Below are 24,013 nucleotides of genomic sequence, written 5' to 3'. Positions count from 1 at the left end.
TTCTTGGGGGGAATAAGGTGTAGACAGACGATGCTTAATTCCCTTTTTCTTAAAGAAATTCTGCAACACAGACCCGGTAAATTCTGACCCTCTGTCTGTCTGAAAAGCAAGTACTCTAGTACCGAATTCAAGTTCTACCGCATGAACCCAATTTTTAACTGTTTCTGCAGTATCTGCTTTTGTTTTGAGAGGAAAAAACCATGTAACCTTTGTTTTGTCATCCGAGAGACACAGTGCATACTTCGAACCTCCCATGCTAGCAACAGGCATTGGGCCACATAGGTCCATATGCACAAGTTGGAATACTTTGTCAGATTTCCTATCTGAACTGGGATAGCTGCATCTATGAACCTTCGCACTTTTGCATGCAGTACAATCCAAATACTTAGTACATTTGTTCAATTTGCACCCTTCTGATAATTCAGGTTGCCTTTTAACATACTGAAAATTAATATGCCCTAAACGGCGGTGCCATAAATGAACACAAGAATTATGGGTAGGCGTGTTCACACAACCAGCATGAACCTGTTCAACTTCATCTGGACTTGTCTCAAAATAATATAACCCATTTCTGCATTCCACCTGCAAAAGAGATACGTTATTCTTTGAAATAGTGCAAACCCCATTTTCAAACACAGTTTTAAACCCATTTCTATCAAGTTCTGACACAGACAAAATACACCCCTTCAGTCCCTTTAGCACGTAGGCATCAATTTCTGTTTGCAAACAATTTAAGAACACTGTGCCTACAGTCTCTAAGGAACGTTTAGTTGAATCTGCCATTGTCACAACTTTAGGGGTTAGCAAATGTCTGCAATTCTGCAAACGTACACTAGATGGCGCCACCAGGTGGTGAGATGCACCACTGTCGATCAACCAGCGTAGATTGCTGCCTTGGCCACGCCCTTGCATCAACGCCATTGCTGAAGCCATGTGCTGTGTGCTGTGGGAGTAGCCACGACCTCCTCCTCTTCTTCGACGTCCCCTGGAACTCCTTGTCTGGTAACTAGGGGTAACGGCCTTGTTGCTGTCTTGACCAGGTTCACGTGTGCAATTCCTGATTAGGTGGGAAGGGGAACCACAGCGAAAACAGTGTCTAGCTGCAAAAGCATTTACTGTGTGCTCAAACTCAGCATCAACACTCTTAGGCACAGCATAACTCCCCTTTAAAGACAAACCTCTTTCTCTTTGCCTTTTATCCTGTTCATCCGCAAGCCGAGAAGAAATGTATTCAAGGGTTAATTCAGTTGAAGGCATAGCTTCCAAAGTTAGAGCTAGAGTCTCATAGCTTTTATCAAGAGAAGACAACAATATGTATGACTGCTGCTCCATAGAGAAAGGAATGCCCAGCTGTCTTAGTTGATTAAAGGCAGACACCATTTTGGCAATATGTTCTTTCACACACGCTCCCGGTTGGAGACGTAAATCAAACAAACATCTTGTAGCATGGATCTTGGCCCCCGCAGTGTTTCTGGAATTTAACCGCTGCAGAACCGTCCAGACCTCATGCGTGTTCTTTAACTCAGAAACATAAGGCATTTGCTCTGGTCCCACTGCCAAAACTAGTAGACCTTGGGCTTTCCTGTCGCGTTTCTGTGAAGCTGCTGCTGCTGCTTTGGCTTCTGCAGACGCGTCTGCAGCTGCCTGTGAAGGCGGTGCTTCAGTACAGCTCCACAACTCTTTTGCTTGCAACCAAACCCTTACTCTAGCCTTCCAATCTTGCCAATTTTTCCCATTGAGTCGCGTAAACGGGACAGTAAAACTTTCCTGGGACTCTGCCATCCTCCCTGGGGCTTAGGAACGATACTCACACACCTGTAGACCGTCTCCCAGCTGCTGAGGTGGCTCCTTGAGGAATCAGACGTCTTCCAGCGAGTACAAACTGCGCAGTGCCTCTTTAAAACTTTTCTAGGCACGTTGCAGGACTCAAGCTGCTTTGGAGGCTTTCGTTGTCGGCAACCGCTTCTGTCTTCACTCCAGTCCTTGCATAAATCACTCTGAACTGCTCTCCTTATCTCCTTCTTGACGTACAAACATCCATAACCTGTCCCATTAAACTTTAATTAGTTTAATGTAAATGCCCAGTGCACTTCCTTCTTTAAAAGTCTCACCACGGCAGAGGATTTCGCGCAGCAGCTAAGAAGGGCAGGAGAGGCAGCATCTTCCCAAAAAGGAGTCCTGGAGCATGCGGTTTGTAAATCAAAAATAAGGTTTATTTACAAAACACCAAAAAACAATCCTGGCGACGAACCACACATCTCAGCAAAACACACACCCAAAAGGGAGAAGGGGAAGAACAAACAAACAGGGGGACTATTTATACAGACTCATGTTCCTGGAAGCCTAATGACCTCCAGCTGCTCAGTGATTAGAGCGTTTCTGCTACTCTTTTAACCCTTTGATAGCAACAACCCATCATTAGTTGACTCTATACCTGCCTCTGGTTGCTCCTTACTGTTGGCATCCTTGCCTTTTGCCCTACCAGCACCCACTGCTAACAAGAGAGAGGCACTTGGCAACTTTGCTATGACTGTTAATGCACTCAGTAGCAGGACCTGGCTCCTTGAATCCTCCTCAGTCTAACCCTCCCAATCCCACAACAATACTAACTTGAGAGAGATCAAAAACAGTGGTACCTCGGGTTACATACGCTTCAGGTTACAGACTCCGCTAACCCAGAAATAGTACCTCGGGTTAAGAACTTTGATTCAGGATGAGAATAGAAATCGTGTTCCGGCGCTGCGGCAGCAGCGGGAGGCCCCATTAACTAAAATGGTGCTTCAGGTTAAGAACAGTTTCGGGTTAAGAACGGACCTCCGGAACGAATTAAGTACTTAACCTGAGGTACCACTGTACTGGTCTTCAGTTCATATAAGCCAGCTGTTGCCTGGATCATCCTCAAGGTGGCAGCATTTGGAAAAAAATCAGTCGTGTCACCTTTTTTGCATTTGATAGGCATCTATCTGTTAAGTGTCTAGCATTTCATACATGAACTCTGGGCTTTTGTTTCTGTTCAAATTCTGAATATGGGATCTATCAGGAAAGGATATATTGCCTAGTTTTGTAAGGTCAGCAACCTTTCATATCATTATTGCCAAGCCTACTTTGAATGAATTTCTCTGCTATTTTAACCGCAGATCCTGATGTGAAGGACATACCAGAACGGCCAAGGCAACATGTGTGGATTCCCCATACCCCAGTGTAGGAATTTTCCATTTCATACCTAATTTGTTTTGCAAGTTGCTTCAGTGCTTCAATAAAAATGAGGTTCACACTAGTCATCCCAGCTGGAGCAAAAAATAGTATCAGACAGAGATTTTACATTTTTATATAGATCAATAGATAGTTTAAAGTCTCGGCAGGATTTGGGGCTGTTGTTTTTAATTGAAGGGTGGTATAAGGGAACCTGTGCTAATATAATAAAGTCCCCATGCTTAAAATCAACCACTAAAATCAACGAGATGTGCAGTGCAGCCCTAACATGTGTTTACTCAGATGTAAGAAAGATTATGCTCAGTGGGGCGTCCTCCTTAGTGAGGATATAGGATTGCAGCCTTAAAAGTACTTTATACTTTATACACATTTTCCTGGCATGTCTACTTTTGAGTAGACATACACAGAATTGCATTGGAAATTTGCCTAGACAAGGCTTCCAGATGTTTTTGACTACAATTCACATCAGCCCCAGCCAGCAGGAACAATGTACAAGGTTGGTGGGAGGCACACAGGTCACTTGCTCAGTTTCCTGCTGCTACGGTGAAATGTGTCACCTCAATCACCGATATCCTCTGATGGAGCATTTCTTGTGGTTTCCCACATCCCTGAGGTTTGGTTGGCCTTTATTACTGACCAAGCCCTTAGTGAGGTGGACCCTGCCCTGTGGAACTCCCTGCCAGTAGCAGTTTGGAAGGAATCATAATTGTCTTCTTTTAGCCACTGCCCAGAAAATGGATGCAGGTGGCGCTGTGGGTTAAACCACAGAGCCTAGGGCTTGCCAATAAAGTGAGATGAGCGCCACAACCCCAGAGTCGTCTGTGACTGGACCTAATGGTCAGGGGTCCCTTTACCTTTACCTAAAAAGTCTTGTGATTTACACAAGACTTTGAAATTTGAAATTTCTTTTAACCAGCAAGAGAGGTAGGTGTGTGTGTGTGTGTGTGTGTGTATCTCCTTAGATTTTTCCCTGTTTATTATTGTTGTGATTTTTGCATGGTATACAATACTCAGAGCCATGTGAGGCTTTCTGAAAATCGACAGCGCTGCTTACTGTATTTTTTATTAAAGTGAGGTTTATAAATAGTTAAATAAATAAATTTATATTTTAATTATAGCAATTATTTCTAAATATGGTTTTAGGAATATAAATATGAAAATTTCATGAAACCTCTATCCTCTCCCTTCCTCTTTATTGGTGATGCATTCTTTCTTTTTGGTGATAATGTAACTGATTGCCCTGTAAATAACACTGACCTTCAGTGCCAGGGTCATAGACAGCTGTGAAGTTAAGCACCAGGAGTCAGACACTGAGACTGCCCAGGCAATGCTCTGGTTTTCAGAATCCTCTGTAGTTCTTCCAGGTCAAGGGAAACCAATGAACATCATAGGTGGGTAGAGCCACTATTTCATTACACAGAGGACATCCTGAGCTGGTGAAACAGTGCACAGTTCTGTTAGCTGTTGGTTTTGGCCAGCAGTCCCATACTTTCATCCCAAAGTCCCTTAACCCACCTACCCACTGCAGCCTCTATCCTGGACCAATCTCTCAGTGACAATCTCAATTTCCTAGAAAACTGCTGCCCAAAACTATATGGCTGGTGTGTTGAAAAGCAATATGTAGCTCTAGCCTCAACCTGACTTTTCCTGTTCTAATGGCAGGTGGAGAGAGTGAGAAGTGGAATAAAAGGAATATAATTAATCATCCACCATGGGTAAGAGATTTGGGGAGCAAAAACCTGGAAATCCACATGCTGTTTGTATTTGGCAAGGATGTGGCCTTGAGACTGGTATGGAAAGTAATGCATTTCCTAGCACAGGCAGAACTGTTTCTCAGAGGGCTGTAGGAGGTGTGGGGTTGATTGAGCGCAGCCAAGCGTGATCTCCTGGAAATGGAAAAGAGTGAAGGCTGTTAGCACAGGGAAGTGCTCAGAAAAAAAGGATGAGTGGGACAAGAAAGGAGGCTTACCCACCTCCCTCTTTCCCTTAAACGCACACTTTATATATAAAAAGTGTTCCTTGATTGCATCCTTCCCTGCCTCCTTCCCAACCTCCCCCTTCCAGATCCTCATTTGCTTGCCTACAGTTGAGGGACGTTTACACTGTAGGGATGAGCGAATCTGTCCATTCTGGTTTTCTTGAGTTTCTCGTTTTACCAGCCTCAAGTTGAGTTCTCCACATCTCCACATCAGTTTGCCCTTTAAAAAAGACAGTCCTTGTGGAAATTAATTAGCATTGTAATGTGAGCTTCTCCTAATATACACATTTTAGTATGAAATCTTGCCTAACATACACGTTTACCCTAGTATATGCATTAGTTTAAGGGAGAACTGCATTGCAAAATTCAGAGAAGTGTGACTTTTGAAGGAAAACTGTGTTTTGGTTCATATATTGTTCTGAGAAGTGCAAATTAGGTAGGTAGGTTCTCCTTTAAATGTGAACATATTTGAATTTCTCCTGCCCTACCCCCACCCCTAGTTATATGGCATTGGCTGATAATTAACCATTTGTTTGTGGGGAGGTTATACAATGGCACATCAAACAGTTGTTACCATACATTCCACTGATGCATATCACTTTTCCTTACTGGAAGTTTCCAGAAGCAGGTTTCACTGTTTCACTAGGGGACTGATTCTACTTTAATTGTGCAACCTGAATTTGTGGCTGAATCCCGCTTAAAAACCCAGAGACTGCCTACTTAAGAAGACAATGACGCACTGCCCACGCCTCTCATCGCTCTTTGTCCTTTGCATCGCCTCTGCTTCCTTTTGCTGATGAACTGGAACCTGAGGCTTGTGCTGAGGCAGTTAAAGTAGTTTCCTGTCCACTGCAATTAAGAACAAAAGAGTGTAAGCAGAGCCCTGCTGGATCAGACCAAAGCTCCATCTAGCCCAGTAACCTGCTTCCCACGGTGCCCAGACAGATGCTCATAGCTCTGGAACTCATGGGCTTGCAGTGCAGTTGAATGTTGGAAGATTCAAGACAGATAAAAGAAAGTACTTCTTCCTGAAGCGTGTAGTTAAGCTATGGCACTCCCTCCCACAGGAGGCAGTCATGGCCACCAACCTGGATGGCTGTAAAAGAGGATTCATCAGATTCATGGAAGAGAGGGCCATCAATGGCTAATAGTCACAATGGCTTTGCACCTTCATCATGTGTCCATTTCTGGTCAGCGGGTTATACAAGGTTTATGGCATTGCCGAAACATGGAAAAGCTATTTGATCCCTGAGCCTGGGAGCAGAAATGAGTATGTACCTTAAGATCGAGGGTATCATTTTATCATTTTATGCCATCTTAGATTCCTCATGGAAAAAGAATTGTCTGCCTCCAGTCTGGGTTGTGGGGGGGACAGCCTCTCCCCCTCTCGTTTCTGTACTAAGCAGCAATCTTGTCAGAAAATATTTAGTCAAGGATGCTGTGATGGGCATTTGAAAATGACGAAGAACAAAGAGGCCTGTTTTAGTGAATGGGTCACTGAACGATTGTGTCATGTTTTCATTCCCAAGAAGCATCTCAAAGCAATTTACAATCTATGTAAAAGAGTTTATATATATATATATATATATATCTTAAACAACTGCATAAATAAAAACAACAGTTATAAAAACAGTTTAACAACAGCACAGACATAAAATTAATCCAGCTCTAGGACGGAATCCAATTGGGGTAAAAATCATAGAAGGCTAGTTGAAAAGGGAATTCTGTAGATAACATCTTATCAGGTGGGTAGTGATAATTGGGTGGCTCCAGAAACCATGGATTGTATCCAGCATTAATTTTACTTAGAACTGGTTCATTCTTATGGTTCTTTGAGTAGGGCTTAGCTGGATAAAACCCACTAATTTGAAAAAGTGAAAAGGTTGTGGACTATTATTAGGGGAACACAATTTAAATCCATGCTCTATAGACCCCTAGTATATTGTGACTGTAAGCTGGGAGAGTGAATGTGATAGCAGGAAGATTTGGGGGTGTATGTCCACTAACCCCTTGCTACCCTTTATCCCTGGCTGACAAACCCAGGAGAACTGTCCCTAAGGTAAACAAAAGGGGGACAAAAGATACTTTAATCAACCTTGTCATATCCATGGCTTCCTATTTTTTGAAGAAAAAAGAAGGAAGAAAAAGGCCACTTTATCACAGAGACAGAGAAAGTGCACATGTCTATATATTGAATCAATGGCTAGAGATGTTGCAAGCATTATCATCCTACTGATGAATAAAGGCCATATTCCTCAGAGCACTGGGAGAAGCCTTTGATTTTGATGTGTTTTACGTGGGCAAAAGATGAAATGGAGTGTGTTATCCTGAGTCTGCCTTATGGATTGAATAACATTATCTTTGAAGGGAGAGGACAAAAAAGGTCTGCTTTTTGCATTGATCATTGTATGCGTCTGCTGGCAAATTTCCTGATTAGATGCTTCTCCTTCACTTCCTAGATCTGACTTCAGCCTGTTTAATGAGCCCTCTAATGCAGTGTCATTACTATCAATCTGAGTGTCTCTGGTGCAGGAATGAACCGAGACCCATGGCTATCTAGGGGTGGGGAATAATTGGCCAGGCAACAATACATCTGAGTGAGGATGGGGGAGAAATTAAATTCAGTTCACATTTAAATGTGACCTAATTCATACTTCCTAAAACAATATAAGAACCAAACCACAGCTATCCTTCAAAATCTACACTTTTCTGAATTTTGCATTGTCGTTCTCCAGTAAATGTGTACAAAATGTGTACAAAAATGCATATAGTAAGGTAAATTGTGTATAAAAATGCATATAGTAGTGAAAATAACATTCTAATGTATAGTGGTACCTCTGGTTAAGAACTTAATTTGTTCTGGAGGTCTGTTCTTAACCTGAAACTGTTCTTAACCTGAAGCACTACTTTAGCTAATGGGGCCTCCTGCTGCTGCCGAGCTGCAGGAGCACGATTTCTGTTCTCATCCCGAAGCAAAGTTCTTAACCCGAGGCACTATTTCTGGGTTAGCAGAGTCTGTAACCTGAAGTGTCTGTAACCCAAGGTACGACTGTATTGTATATGGGGAAATTGCTTTGCAAAAATGTGTACTGTTGCATGAACCCCAATTTCAGAGCAGCAAGAGATTCTAGGGATGCCAGTGCTTACCTAGGGTTTGGTGTCCTTGGGATGGTTAATGGAGGCTCTGGCATGTTTAGTATATGTGGTTTTATTTGCACATGTATACCGTCTATGGAAGGGCTCACAGCATTAACGCTCTAACAGTTATTGCTTTCTCATGAGACTTTGAGGGGGTCTCCAAAGCCATAGCTTTGGATTTCGCACACAGAGCAATTCAAGCCTCCTTATCCCTCTTCCAGATTCCTGCATCAGCCTAAACTCACACACAGATTAGCCCCACATTAGGGTGACATGGCACCCAGCTATATGGGATGGGAATAGGCCTACCCCCATCCTCCTGAAAACGTCTCCCATTTTCCCTATGGCAGCATATGTCTTCTTAGCTAACTCCTTACACATGCAAATGGATGTCTCCCAGCCCCACTATCCTAACAATTGCTCCTCTTCTGCCCATTACTTCTATCTGGGTCTGGAGCCTATTAATTAGGTAGCAATATTTATTATCTTGGGTTTGAACACCTTCTAATAAAGGTTGTGGGCAGCTCTTAGTCATGGACAGCTCTTGGCAATGCTTCAAGGTTATTCACCTGTTAAAGGAGCACTGGCGTTAAGTCATAAGGTCTCTGAGAATGTTTGTTGCCAAGATATAAAAGGGATTGGAAACTCACCTTGATGAACGTCAGCATAGACCATGACTGTATAAGGTGCTACTTATCGGCCATTGGAGGAGTCCTACCATTGCTCTTCCAGGGGATTCCTGGTGAACATAAGCTGTCTGTCTTTTGCTTTTGCTTTTGCTTTTGCTTTTGCTTTTCTCTTTGTTTCCTGTTTTGTTTTGTTTTCAACTGGCCTACAGATTAAACCCATTTATCAAGGAACAGACTCGGTGTGCTGCTCTTTGCCTTGTATGAATCCAGAAAAGACCTCTTTTCTTGGTAGAACACAGATCAAGTCAGGAAAAAGCACTTCAAGCAGGCAGTAAACAGGGACAAAAAGGTGATATGGCTTCAGAAGAGTGGGTGCAGCTTAGGGAGAAAGTATGCCTTTCAAGGGCTAGACAGATAAGCCTAGATGTGCGTTCCCCAGCCTCGGGCTAATAGCATGACCCCACTTTTTACTGAAGACAGCATTGCCCTGCACCCATGCAACATATGCCTAAGGGTATAGTATCTTGTAAAATAAAGGATTTACAAACAAAAAAGCAGAGAAAATAAATCTTGTCCAAGTTACAGAGATGGAGAAAGAATTCCTAAAGTTCCCAGTATGGCCCAAATGATTGTTGTTGCTTTTTCTTTGACTCTTGTTTCATATTTTGCCTACATGCCTGAGCCTGTTCCCATTCATATTATAATTATAGCTCTGCTTGCTAACCGTGATTTTGAAAAATTAATTAAATCCTAACTATAAAACTTGTACCTATTTGGAAAGGAAAAGAAAAGGTTCTGATGATCAAATGTAAAGTTTTATTTTCACATGTAATCTTCAATGTACGAGACAGAAAAGCAGCTAAATTGGATTCTATATCATTTTGTGCAGCTGAGAAAATATGGCTTAGATGTGCTAGGAGCATGTCAACTCACTTCTGTTGGCAAGCAAGCTCTACATTTTTACCTGTTGATGTCTTTAATGGTAGCCCAGCACATGGTGTATTATGGCAGTCCTGCCTAGTGATTATTATAGTGTGAAATTTAAGCACATGCTTAACAATCTCATGTAAATTCAGTGAGACCACAGAGTTCTTGTGTTCCATCCAGACTAAGTCTACAGCCCTAGACACACTTGCCTGAGAGTAAGGGCACTTCCAGACTGCCATGACAAATTCAGATGCCAGTTGGAGTCGATTGGGATGTTCTGAGGGGGTCTGCTTCCTTAGCACATTTCCTACATTCTGCCCTGGGATGATCTGGGGCTCATCTCAGCTTTGGTTCTGGCTTCAGGATTCAGCCAAACCCAGCAGACATCCCTACTAATCTCCCTGCAAGCCAAGGATGAATGCTAAATAAGCAGGTCATCTGGAAGCACCCTAAGTCCCATTGAAAATGGGACATATATAAGAGTAGTCATGTTTAGGATTGCACAAACTGTTACACTCAATGGGACTTCAGTTAGTCATGGGCACAGGAAGGGTTATGCTATGACAGTCCTTCAATGCTAGTAGTTTGCCTTAGTAATTACATATGTGCCCCTTATGTCTAAGTGTGTGCTGTGTAGCTAATAAAACGTGTAAAACTTCACCTGAAAGCAGGCCTATTGCCTCCAAGTCAGAAAGAACTGTCCTTGAGCAGAGCAGGTGCAGTCCAACAATCTCTGGAGGGCCACAGTTTCCCTGTTCCACTACAGACTGTAGGTATGGAGTTGTGTTTTTGAATGTTCTTTCATGTTAAAAGTTCCCTGCAAGTAGAAATCTTGTATTGCAAGAATAACCAAGCATTCAAAACCAAACCAGCCCAGCTGGAATAGAAGCAAATTCTGGGTATTCTTTATCCCTTCCTCCCAGGGTTCTCCTTGGTTTATACAGGGGAGCAGTATTAGCTCTTCAAAGTCTCAGACTAGAGGTCTTTCTTACCTTTGCTATGTTAGGTCCTTCTAAGCAGAGATTCTTGGGACAGAACTCAGGAACATCTGCATTCAAAGTGTCTACTCTGTCACTGAGCTATGGGCCCGTCCTGAGCTCACCTCTGGTCAGGAGCAGCGCTCTCTATTAAACGACACCAGCCAAAGTTAATGCTATGCTTAATATTTTATTCATATTTTCATGTAAACATCATTTGCTTGGTAGGCACAATATAACAAAAGCTCTAAAGCAACAAATAACAATTAAAACAAGTGTTCCGGTTCTCTTCCTTCAGGCTGATGGTAAAGAGAGGCCTTCACAGTTCCATTATCGAAATTGAGAAATAATTTGCTTTCACTGGGAGAAAATAACCAATTACTTAGAGAGAAATTGAAAGCGCCCCACTGACAGTGTTACAGTTTGGAGTTCAGTAATGATTCCGTTTCCCCAGTACAGTACCAGTAAAACACTGAGGAAATGCTAACTCCCTTTCTGCAGTCTCTTCTACTACCCAGAAGAGAGGTGATTCAACCATTTGTACTTAAAGAAATAGGGCCATGTCCTTCAGAGTAGTCCCATGAAAGCCAACGCTAAATTTGTGATTAGACATAGGTGTGAAGAACAAAAGGTGACATAGTCTTTGCAGACTTGTGTCACTTCAAAATGCATGTGGAGTAGTTACATATGTGGATACTCTCTCACAAGGAACACTAGCATATCATTTGAAGGCTAGACTCTACCTTACTTTCAAAATACAATGGGTTTTTTTAAAAAAAAAAATATCTGTGAGGAGCAAACACACAGCTACATGTTCCCCCAATGTATTTGAAACGAGCCATCTCTCTAAATCTCTTTCTAAGCATTTGATTGGACAATTGAGATTGGGCATTGGGTGATTATGTGCACTGTTGTAGTGCCATCATATCCAGACAAGGAACATACAGTCTGAAATGGCCTTGCGCTCCCAGTCATCTCTCTAACAGATGGGAGTATGTATGGAGCTCATTTTCGAAGTGAGCAACAATGCAATGTTGGCATGGTAGGAGAATGCAGTTTTCTGAGAATTTCAAGCCAAGAATGAGAGGGAGGGAGGGAGGGAGGGAGGGAGGGAGAGAGAACATGAATGAATGTCTTATGTTGTTTGCACCTGTTAGTGTACTTAAATCTTAAGTATCAGGATCAAATCCTGACTCTAGTGAAAATGGTGCAAATTACTGTAAGTGGAGGTCAATAAAGGTGGGATTTCAATTTCAACCTAGTTATAGTAAATTTGCATGAACTGGACAGCTCTGATTAAACTTGACAGCAAAATGTTCTTTCAGTGCAATGTTCCAAAATAAAATTTCCCAGGGATGGGAGGCCTCCTGGAGTGATTCCCACAATCAGATCTCAAAGCAAACAAAAGAGTTCCACCCACATCTTGCTTCCTGATGATACAAAAAGGCATAACACTACGGAACTGAGAATGAGATTGAACTATATGTGTGACTCATTAATGGAACACATTGCACATGTGTATGTGTATCTTGCTGCACAATTTGCTCCTGGAAGCAGCCAGCATTTGTAAATGCCTAAGATGCAATTGGTCTGTTTTGAATTTGGCATGAATCCACAACCCTCATCAACAAAAGTAGATGCTTAGGAATACTGTACTACATATTGACCCCTACAAGTTGGACCCTATCAATGCATCTCTAAAGCAAAGCAACAATCCTGATCTGGTGCTGATTAGGCTCTTGGTTTTGTAGTGTCTTTAGTTTACACTCAGGAAAAATGTTTAATCTTCAGTCTTGTTTGATGGAAATACTCTGAGGAGAATCACACCAAGAACAAATGTTGTTCAGCCTTAAACATGTGATGCCAAAAAGGATGTGGAGAGCAGGGCTCAGGGTTTCTAAATGCACTTTAAAAAACAACACACTTTAGACCCTTAAACACATAAAGGTCAGGAGTAGACAGAGTAGGACCAGTGAGCAGCCCCCTTTATACTTTGTGCATGCTCAGGATAAATGCTTGATTATAACTTAGGTGTGAGTTCTTGTGAGTAATATTTGCCACACCTAGTTCAAAATGAAGTGAAAATTTGTGCAGCAAAAAGTAGATGGCAGTAAGTCTTCTTAGATTTGCATCTGCAGTATTAAAGTTACTATGCTATGCAAACCTACCTGGGAGTAATCCCACTGGACATGGGACTCTCTTGTGAGAAAACATGCATGGATTGAGTAACACAGTCAATTCTGATTAAATCAACAATACAGTTGTACCTTGGAAGTCGAACAGAATCCGTTCCGAAAGTCCGTTCGACTTCAAAAACATTCAAAAACCAAAGCTCCTGCAGCCAATCGGAAGCTGTGGAAGCCCCGTTGGACGTTTGGCTTCCAAAAATAGTTCAGAAACCAGAACAGTCACTTACGAGGTTTGCATCGTTTGGGAACCAAAACATTCGGGAACTAAGCTGTTCGAAAACCAAGGTACTGGAGCTCATCTTGTGAATGCTCCAGTGCTGGTATACATTATAACCCTGCCTGCTGAAAAATCTTTTCAGGCCGTGATTGTGTCAGGATGGGTTGAGCCATAACCTAGACCCGTTCTGCAGCATTCAGAAGGTCAGTTCACCATGGGAAATCAACTTTAAATGTCAACTTGCATTTACTTTGGTATTATTATTTTTTAAAAAAGTATGATTTTTTTTTCATGCTCCTGGTTTTTGTTGTTTTCTCTTTGGTTCATCTGTAAAAGAAATGAACCACATCCTGGCTCAGCTCATTTCAACAGAGACAAGTACCCTTAAGCCTTAAGCAGACCTGCCCTCTCCCAAATAAAGTATTTAGAGAGATGTATCTGCCCACTCTTTTCATTTTCCTGGCTAACCTAAAGAATGACCCAAATGTATATGAAACACCTGGTCATTCATAACTATGGTTTATTGTGTGAATTGTCACGTATGAGGAATTATTTGATTGAAATACTGCTCCATGGAATACAGTGGGACGTACATCTGAGTAAATGTGCATAGGATTGCTCTGTAAGTTAAATGTTGTTCTATCTCACACCCGCCCCTTCTAGCTCTACCTTACTTTTAAATTAAAAATGAATGGCTGCTTCTTTTAAATACCTCAGCTGCTGTCCCAGTGGCTATGACATTCCAAATGGCTTCATTTTGCTTGCACACCAACTGCAAAGTGCAGCCCAATATGGCACTTTTACTTTATATGAGGAATAGGATAAAGAGATATGCTGGAATTATGCTAAATTGTTCACACAAATCTGATTATTTCTTCTAACACTTAGACAATTATACTTCCAACCTCCCCCCCCCCCCCGCTGTGCCCTTTTTAAGCATTTCTCATCCTTATACAATTTTCTTCATATCGGTAGCTTTGTTGATTTAGAGTCAGGCTAAATGCTAGTAGGCTCAATATATAATGATTTACCACCCAAATCCAATTTTCATGTGAACGAAGGAGACAGTTATACACAGAACGCAATGCGAGAAAATTAGAAAAATACCAGAATGAGAATCATTAAAATGACATACTATGTTAATCCAAATTCATCCTTGTCACTGAGGAAAAAGGTTAGCAACTGATTTTTCTTTGCTGTCTTGGAAAAATGATGTTAAGTTTAACAGTTCAACTACACATTTAGGTGAGATGTTTTCTTTAATTAGTGTGATGTATAATACTAGAATTACATGGGTGTGAGTGAGCTGTGTCAATGCGGAAGGGCAGGCACTGGAGTCTAAGAGACCTCTCTCTTGGGGCCTGACATGGTTCTCAGTTAGATCAGTGTGTGGTGAAGTGCTTCAAACTGAGAGAAGAATTACTTAAATTAGGTCAGCTCTGTTTTGGTGCTTGGATGAAGGATTAATAAACATTTATCCCAATGTGATGTACAGAGATGGCTATCATTGACCAACCTTTAAAAATATTAAGAGTGCACTTTTGAATGATCAGGGAATTCCATAGTTCTTTGTGGCAAAGGAACTTTTTAGAATTTGGGGAGGGGGGAACTGTCATGTATGTTTTTCTTTATAAGGCAATAAACTTAGATGGGCCAACATTAAACATATTTGTTGGCACCAGGACTGAATACTTTCCCCCCAATTAATTAATGGGTTCTGTCCACTAATGTACAGTGCTTTTCTGTCACCTAGTCTATTTCCCTGTACACCAAACAATAAAGAACAAATGAGGTATTTTATTGTCTTGAGAGTTTAAGAAGGACTTGTTGGTTCAGAAGTATCATCAGGGGATGGAATGGATAGTGAACTGTCCTGTCAGCAGCCTGCATTTGTGTTTCAAAATAAAAGTTCTCACTCTCCTCTAAAATATCCTCACACAGGTAGGAGCATCAATAAATCCTTGGTGAAAATTCTAATTGACATATGAGTTGAAGGCAGTCTTGCCTCATTGTATAGGGATCTCCATCATTTGGTTAAAGGTTGAAATTTGGAGTGCAGAATGTGGGTGCTTTCTCCCACCTTGAACAACATAAGCTGTTGTATGAGTCTAATATGTGGGCCTATTTACATGGAGGCCCAATTCACAAAGCGCTCTCTCTCTTTTTAAAAAAGAATGACAGGAATCAAGCCTACTCAGCCTTCTCTCATAATGCCTAATATGCAGTGCTGAAAGGAGTACACATACCTGTTTTGTCCACCACAGAATTATCCTTAGGCAGGTGGGTGAGTGAGCTCACCCACTGAAATAAATGATTATAAATGTTTTTATAATCATTTCACTGGCCATTGGAATAGGTGAGGTTTAAGAAGAAGCCAACCAGAAATCACCCTTCTAAAACTGGCTTGAAAACTTGCCTTTTTGAAACCACAAGAGAAGACGTTCACATTTCAGTTTACTGTGGATGCGAATAAGGCTTCAGACAGGACCTCAACAGGCAAACTGGGTGCCATGTGATGGAATGTTATAATACTGGACTGGGTGGGAATGGCACTTGAGTTTCAAAACATCAATGATCAACAGCTTATAGCTCAGCTGACTGCAGACAAAAAAAGAACAACACACACTGTACTAGAGCATTTGTTCACTGGTGCACAAAATGGACCTCCCAGTCATCTTCCCTTCTTTTGCTCTATCAATTCTTCCCGCTTTCATTCCCTCCACTCATAGCTATTGCTGGATGAATGGCATACGTTCTTTATTCTCATTGTCCCCCTCGTGGTCTTCTTCCTCTTCGCCAGCTTCACTGGTTTCTGTACTGTCATTGGCCATCTATGAACAAAACAAAGGAAACCAAGAGGTTGGATGGCCACCTGCCATGGATGTTTTAGTTGAGATTCCTGCTTGGCAGGGGGCTGGTCCCTTCCAACTTTACCATCCTATGATTCTATGCAATGCGTCAAGAAAAAATGCCAAGGATAGCAGAGTTGGCCCATAAGGCAACATTTTTAAAAAATTAAAGGTTGCACACATACAATGTTAGCTCTACTCACAGTAGAGTTATTAAAATTGATGGACCAAAGTTAGTTATGCCTAAATTCACAAAAAGTGATCTCAAAGTCATTAAAGAAAAAAGAATGCATGTTCACAAACAGAGATCTTGCAAATGTCCTGTGATGCTGATTCTCCACAGTGAACCTTTTACCCCAAGCTTTTGCCTCAAGGGACCAGAGTCAAAAGCATATCTTATGCATGTTTACTCAGAAGTAAGTTTCACTGAGTTCAATTCTATTGTATTCAAATACATGATCCCACTGTGAGGTGAAGAAAGGATCACACTGGTAGGTGGCCCAAAGGACAGAAGTTATTCTTGTGTGCCCTGGGGGCAGGTGATTTGCATTTGCAGCTCACATTTCTTTTGGCTAGAATGATAAAGATTGACATCAGAACCAAGTTCACTGTTGACATTTAAGGCTGCACAACAAGCAGTGGTACCTTGGTTTACAAACTTAATCTGTTCCGGAAGTCCGTTCTTAAACTGACCGTTCTTAACCCAATGTGTGCTTTCCCTAATGAGGCCTCCCACCACCGGTGCCCTTCCACCATTCGGCTTCCGTTCTTAGACTGAGGTAAAGTTCACAAACCAGGACACTACTTCCAGTTTTGTGGAGTTCATAAACCGAATAGTTTGTAAATAGGGCTGTTCTTAAACCGAGGTACCAGTGTACTGCAGTAAGGAGTAAGGAGATCAGTGGCATCATGGACTGAGCAACTGTGATAAAAACTGCAAATGCAAACTGAGTTAAGAAAACCAACAAGTCCCATCCTAGTCATGTCCATGAATTTCAATTGTTTTGCTCTGAGTAAAATTTAAGTTTGAATACAGCTCCAAATCCATATTATGTCAATAACTTTATTAGGCTAACTGATGTGCAGAAACTGCCTTATTGACAATTGAACCCACTATTGTTCTCATCTGCTCAATCCACCAGAGCCTGACTTCGCATGCAGGGGAAGTCCCTAACTCACCAAGGGTTTGAGGACATGTGTTATTACTTAATCACAAGTGGAGTTTGAAAGCAACAGCCTTCCCATGCTGTTTTGCCTTCAGCAACTGGTACTCAATGGCATACTATCTCTAAGCGTGGAGATAACTTCCATTATGGCTTGGGGCAACTTCAGATGACCTACTTTTAATGAGAATTCATCCTGATTTTCTGGCGCAAAACTGATGTGAAGATTAATTATATCCAGTCTTTACTGAGCATTCATTATTATATTTTTGCAGGATGTTAGTCATTCATCCATTGCAAGCTTTTAAATGTATTATCTACATCACTTTCCAAACTGCAAAAAGTCAGATTCTTGTAACAAGTAAATTTGTTGTGCTAGGGAAACAGAGCACTTTAATCCATTTCAGATGCACAGACTGGATGTTCTGGCATACATTTGCATAACTCCTACAAAATACTGACAGTTTAGAGGCACGCTACAACTTATTTTTGGATCTATTTTCCTACATTAATTTGCCTAATCCTTTTTTAAAAGCCACCAAAGTCAATGGCCATCACTACATCTTGCAGCAATAAGTTCTATAAATGAATTACGCATTGTGTCCACATTATCTATTAAAAAGCAAGAGTTCAGATTGTTATGGAAAGCAAACTGTTCAGAAATTTAGTTCTTAGGCCATAAAAAGAAATGGAACCAGTGAATGAATTATGTGTAGAATCCTCCATCACTCTTTCACCACAATGAAATATGTCCTATATAGCAACCAAGAAAAAAATGAGCAGGGCATTGATGAAAAGTAAAATACAGTCCCTTAGGAAAATGCATGTTTGCCAATAAATGCCCTTCATATACACAGTAGTCTCGCCGGGTCTGTGTTGATGTAAAAATGTGTAGATTTCATGAACGTGATTAATTAAAGTGAAGGCTGTTTGCAAATGACTGTTCCTTTCTTGTTAATCCAGTGTAACTTTGCAATTCTACGTTCCCTGGGAGGATGTCCCAGGGTTATATAGATCATGAGATCTTCCATGCCAAGGGCAGAGAAAGAATTCTGGCTTTGGAGAAGGAGATCAGATGTTGGATGACACTTCTCTGTAGCAGCAGAAACTTCTATGCCCCTTGTCCTGCTGATTGTCAGAGTGCTGATGCCAGTAAGACTGAAAAGGGGGCATGTAGGAGCAACAGTGTAGGGAAAGGAACTGATCCAACACTTCTCATTCTCCCAATACACCCCAAAGCCAGAAAGAAACTTATGCGAGCTCTAATTTGCCTTCCATTTGGAACAATTAAAAGGACTGTTTTTAAAAAAATAAGAACTCCTCTCCCAGAAATGGTGGAGAAATGGATGCTGTCCAAACCTCTAAATGCATTGTTAAGAGATGACAAAACCTCATGGAACCAGGCACAGAATTGGCCAAGAGAGCATTCCACAAATAGGGAACCATGCCCATTTTGGGCAACACCCACTGCTGCAATGTGCCCCCCAGAGGGTTCAACAATAGTGAATGTGACCATCTGTCCAAAAAAGAAATTAGTCACCACTGCCTAAAACTTATTTTCACTTACCAATGGAGTTGGTGTTTTCTCCACATCCAAAATTAATTTTCCTATGTTGCCTCTGTCATGGATTCTTTGCATTGCTTCTTTCACCTATAAGGTAACAAATGCCCAAGTTACATCCCCTTTGTGATGCACATAAACAAACAAACAAACAAACAAACAAACAAACAAACAAAAAACAGTTCACCTTTGAATGCAAGCATATTTCATGATGCAAATACAAATGAACTCGAATCTTTAGCCCAATGAGAACATGTTGAAGTACCAAAAATTGGATGAGAAAGGTGTGCAGTACATTAGTGATAATAAAAATGAACCCATTCAACCAAGTGTTAAAAGAGAATATTGAATATTAAGACTGCAATTCTCAAATGTGAAATTGCTAATCTTATGATGAAAATACACAACTCCTTCCTAATATAAGTCTCTGTTTCTGAGGGCCATAAAACTCTTTTTTTAAAAAGAGATCCAGTAGGGATCTGGGAAATTACAGACTGGTTAGCTTAATGTATGTTCTGAGGAAATTGGTGGAAAGTATGATTTAAGATAGATTTAAGATAGAATTACCAAGCATATAGAACAAGTCTCAGTGAAGCAAAAGCAGCATGTGTACTGTGTACTTAAGAATAACAAAAAGCTTTTGAAAAGTACCTCACTAAATTTATTTTAGTTATTTCTTAAACTTATTAGTTGCTTGTCACCTGAAGGTCTTCAAGCGACTTACAGCACAGAAAAATATACAATACGTAATATCATAAACTTAAACATGGTTTGCGTCTCGAGGGCCTCAGGACACGCCCCCATAAAAGAATTCACACAGATACATATTTAAGATTAAGGTTGCTGGGCAAAATTTAGGCCACAACTTTATTGAATTACACAAAGTGAGTGGTATTGGCTTAGGCATTGACGAACTATAACGGACTCCTGCCCGCCTCGCAGGGAGTCTAGAAGGTAACCCAAAGAGGGAGCTACATCGATGTAGATCAACGAAAGCTCGCCCCAGTGTTCCCATGGTCCTGGCATGGCCCTAGCCCCTCAAGTGGACTTTGGACGAGATCCTGGACCCCTGGATTCCTTTAATGGAATACCCTTTTTCATGGAGGGGCAGGCAATGGCCGCACCTCCCCTCCCACATCCCCCATAGAATCAATCCCTAACCGCCAAACCTTACAAAGTTGTGACAATTGCTGGGAGGTAGGCGAAAACCAAATGGCCAGTGCCAATTTGCCAAGTGGAGAAATTCCTACCAGGCCCCTGCCACAAAACAGGCGACCAACCAAAGTCCCAAGCAAGGCCAGGCCACCCACACAGAAGAGGGCGGGTCTTCGGTGGTGAGAAGCAAGTGAGCATGGCGTGTCCTGCTTCCGATTTATATCCCTCCCGATCGCGCCAAGCAGCCTGATTGGCTGCCTAGAGGTGGCGCGATTGCAGGACCAATAGAAGAAAGAGCCGGGCATAGAGGGGTCCTTCAAGCCCTGAACACAAGCAGGACCCTTCCTTAAGAGGATCCCAATTGCTAAAACAAGCCACCTTCCTAACCCATGGTTTGAAGTTTGCTTGTTTCAAACAAACCAGTGTTAAGATTAACCACAGTTTGTTGGGTACAAATAATGTAAGATGTGGTAAATGGAAACTGGAAGTAAAAAAATTTCTTCTTGCAGCTACACCAGGAATGGAGTGTACAAGTTCAAGTCTCTATCATTCTCCTCACACTAAACTGTGGTGTAGCTGCTACACCACATCCTCACTGGACCACTAATACTTTACCAAGGGATCCTTGCCAATCACTTATTTTGCAAGCTTTTTGACAGCAAATAAAGCCATTTAGAATTTCTTAGCAAACTTTAAGGGTTTGCTGTACCAAAGCTGGAAATAGTTCCAGATCTGAATGGCTGAGCAAGCATGTTAGACTGCTAGGTGAGACTTATCACCCAAATCCTGGATCAATTTCTTTGCCAAAAGAAAAAGAAAAGTAATGGACTACTCACAAATATGTGGTTTTGGGCTGGCAGCCAAAAAATGGTGATTAAAGTAGTTGCTGCATGCCCATATCTCATGCTCAGTGGAAGGAAATAAGCTTCCCTTGCATTTTTCTCTCATACACAGTATCAGGTTTAACCCTCTGGGGGAAAGCTCAAGGTGTGCTTATAGGCAAATTCTCCATAATTTGAGCAACAGGTGCTGGGAAAGAAAACAATAGGATTCCAATTTTTAATATATAAAAATAAGGCTGCTCTGTGTATTGAATGCAGATGGAGGGAGTTAGGAGAGAACTGTAAAAAAGAAATTCTATGCATAGATGGAGCTGTATCAGATTTCTAGGGGACAGAAAAATAGTTTTGTTGTAGAGAGCAGCAAAAGAATTAGCCAAGTTTAAAGACGCACTTTTGGATATGTCTAGTATTCTTTCTCTGTGTCTCTATTTTGAAAAAAGCAGTGTAATCTACAAGTATTCATTGTGGTTACTTTACTCCAGGGGAAGTCCAGCTGTTTTTGGATAGAAAATCTAATCATCCCTGGCCATTGAAGGGCACCATGTTGACTCCCCCCTGCTTTTCTCCTGATTGTGAGCAACATATATGCCAAATAAAAATACTGACAAGGCATATTTGGTGCAAAGCATTGCTGTCCTCTCTGCTGCGCAGGCTCTTTGCTCTTGCTTCTGTAACATTTATTTATTTAATTTATTATTATTACTATTTCTTTACATAACTTAAAATTGCAAGGACCCTGTCCTTTTTTACAACAGACCACCTTACGTAAGGGCTACAGCTCAGTAGAAGAGAAGCTGGTTTGTATGCCAAGGGCCCCAATTTCAATCCCTGGCACATCCGTGTAGGGCTGGGGGTTGCAGGCATATGCCTGCCCCCCTTCCTGCTTTTAGACCCTGTGAACACAATACCAGTTTCCAAAAAGGTGTGTTAGTTAGCTATTTTTAACCACTTTTAGGTTTTGTAATGGAAAAAGGGGGCTGCTCGTGCGTAAGCGTTTAAGTCCTCCAAGCTTTACCATCAGTTCCTAAACTTTCCCAGTCCGAGGAGCCATGGGTGCATGACCACCTCAATCGCTGGCAGAATCCGTCAGTGGGCGTTTCCGGAATTTACGCCAACATAAGAGTTCCTTGACGGAAACTCTCCTTCTGGATTCTCTGCGTGACAGTTTCCTCCGCGGAGTGGGCGTCCCCAGCGGAGGTCCTGAGCCCTCCCCGCTGTTCTCACTGGAAACATCTTGGAGCCATTCCTCCGATTGTGTTTCTGCAGGAACTCTCTCTCTCCCCCTACTGGTTCCTTCCTCAGCATCCGAAGGTCTCCTAGCCTCCTTGAGCCCTTCCACCACCTGACTCTCCGATGGCAGTTCCCTGACAGGTTTGTTTGTTTTTTACAATCAAACCATGTATATCAAGCAGTTATTTTATGAAATACCTGTATAAATGATTTATTTTATATGTTTATTGCATTTATATCCCGCTTTTTTCTTCCAAGAACATGGTTTCTCCCCCCCTCATTTAATCCTCATAACAACCCTGTGATGTCACTTTGGCTGAGAGGCAGTGACTGGCCCAAGGTCACCCAGTGAGCTTCAAGGCCAAGTGGGGATAAGTGGTCCAGAAGGAACAAATCAGCATTGAGATAAGCAATGAACGTGCCAGTAAAATGAAGCTGGTCTGGACTCAAGAACAGAAAGCAGCTTGGTGAATCCTTCCAGTCCAACCCTTTCCTTTCCCCCAGTGTACTTTGCCACCTCTATTGCTCAGCTGAATAAAGACTGCTGAGACTCCCATCCACCATTTCCAATCTTCAGGCTCATTTGGAATTTCTCTAAAAGCACGAAGTCATTAGTGTCTAAATGAAACAATTTACCAGCCCCCATATGCACCGAGTAAATGTTTAAGGAGTTCTGACTCAAGTGGGATACAATAACACTTAATTGCCTTGTGTTTCATTTCTCAGTTTGCAAAGTACTGCCCTCTCAGGACTGGTTCACGTGCCACATTACAATTGGAAGCATTACCTGCATTTCTTACAAGCTGGTTTATATGCTGCATATAGAAGTGGGAAAAGGGAAGAGCAGTTTGTGAAGTTTCTGTCCATAATACCATTGCACTAAGGATGTGGATCCACAGAGGAAGCATTCAATCCTCAGCATCTGCAGGTAGAGCTGGGAACATCACCTCTCTGAAATCACGGATTGCCATTGCCAGTGAGTGTAGACCACAGATGGGGAACATGTGGCCCTTCAAATGTTGGTAGGTCCCAACTCCCATCAGACCCAGGCAGCATGCTGGTCAAAGGATGATGGGAGTTGCAGTCCAACAACACAACAACATCTAGAGGGCCAAAGTTCCCCCACCTCTGGTGTAGACACTAGTGAGCTAGATGGGCCAGTAGTCTTACTCAATATAGAGCATCTTCCATTGTTGCTAGGTATTTTGGGCTGCCTAAGGAGTATAAGGGGCCTTTCTAGGTCCCAGTTGTACTGGGATTCTCTGTGGGGCCCTTGCCTCTTCTTCATAATAGATCTACATAGGGGTCTTTGTCAGGCTGTATTCTGACCATGAGTTAGATCAAGGCCATAATATAGAGGTGGCAAGAGTTGCCAATCTTTTCCATGGTCCCCCATCCATCTGCTCACCTGGGAAGTCTTGTTATTAGTCATCGAGGGGGAAAGATACAGGCACCTATATTATGTCTGCATGCCTTCTGCTTTGCAGCTCACTGACTGTAACTGGATCAATGCCCTCTACCAACGCTTGGTCAGATAGCTCCCTGCCTCTGTAGCTGCTTTTTAGTAAACACAAGCATTCGTGCATGGTTTGATAGATCTTCAGAAGCGTATGGAAAGAAACTCATAGTGAAATGTAGCAGAAAACACAGCCACAACACCGAATGAATCATTACTGCATCACATCATACCAAAGGGAAGAAAGAAGCATTTCACCCACACTGGTGGATAACATGGTAGTCTCACATATAATGTAACATCTGGTCATTAGGCCCTGTTCCAGCAATACTGGTTGCTTTCATATCTCCAGAGCTGGTTGCATTTTAAAACCAACACTGACACCTGCGTTTAATGCAACATTATCTACTGTGCTGTTTAAAATTTTCTCCACCTAAGTTAAGGAGACTATTGTATTCTGCAGACATGGAGATACGGACCTCCTTTTCT

General features: G+C 41.9%; 1 protein-coding gene across 1 annotated transcript in view; it reads right to left on the bottom strand.

Annotated features, from left to right (window-relative positions):
- Positions 1–13,774: 13,774 nt before the first annotated feature.
- The window catches only part of VAT1L (vesicle amine transport 1 like), a 48,462-nt gene continuing 38,223 nt past the window's right edge, over positions 13,775–24,013 (bottom strand). The window contains exons 8-9 of the mRNA XM_081920381.1: positions 18,848–18,931; positions 13,775–16,099 (exon numbers count right to left, since the gene is read on the bottom strand). Coding sequence (XP_081776507.1) covers positions 15,998–16,099; positions 18,848–18,931 — 186 coding nt within the window. The 3' untranslated portion in view covers positions 13,775–15,997. The remainder of the gene's footprint in view (positions 16,100–18,847; positions 18,932–24,013) is intronic.

This window comes from Podarcis melisellensis (genome assembly GCF_964234715.1).
Source record: "Podarcis melisellensis genome assembly, chromosome: 8".
Taxonomy (NCBI): Eukaryota; Metazoa; Chordata; class Lepidosauria; order Squamata; family Lacertidae; genus Podarcis; species Podarcis melisellensis.
The sequence above is the reverse complement of the archived record's forward strand: the minus strand, read 5'-3'. Positions and strand labels throughout refer to the sequence as shown.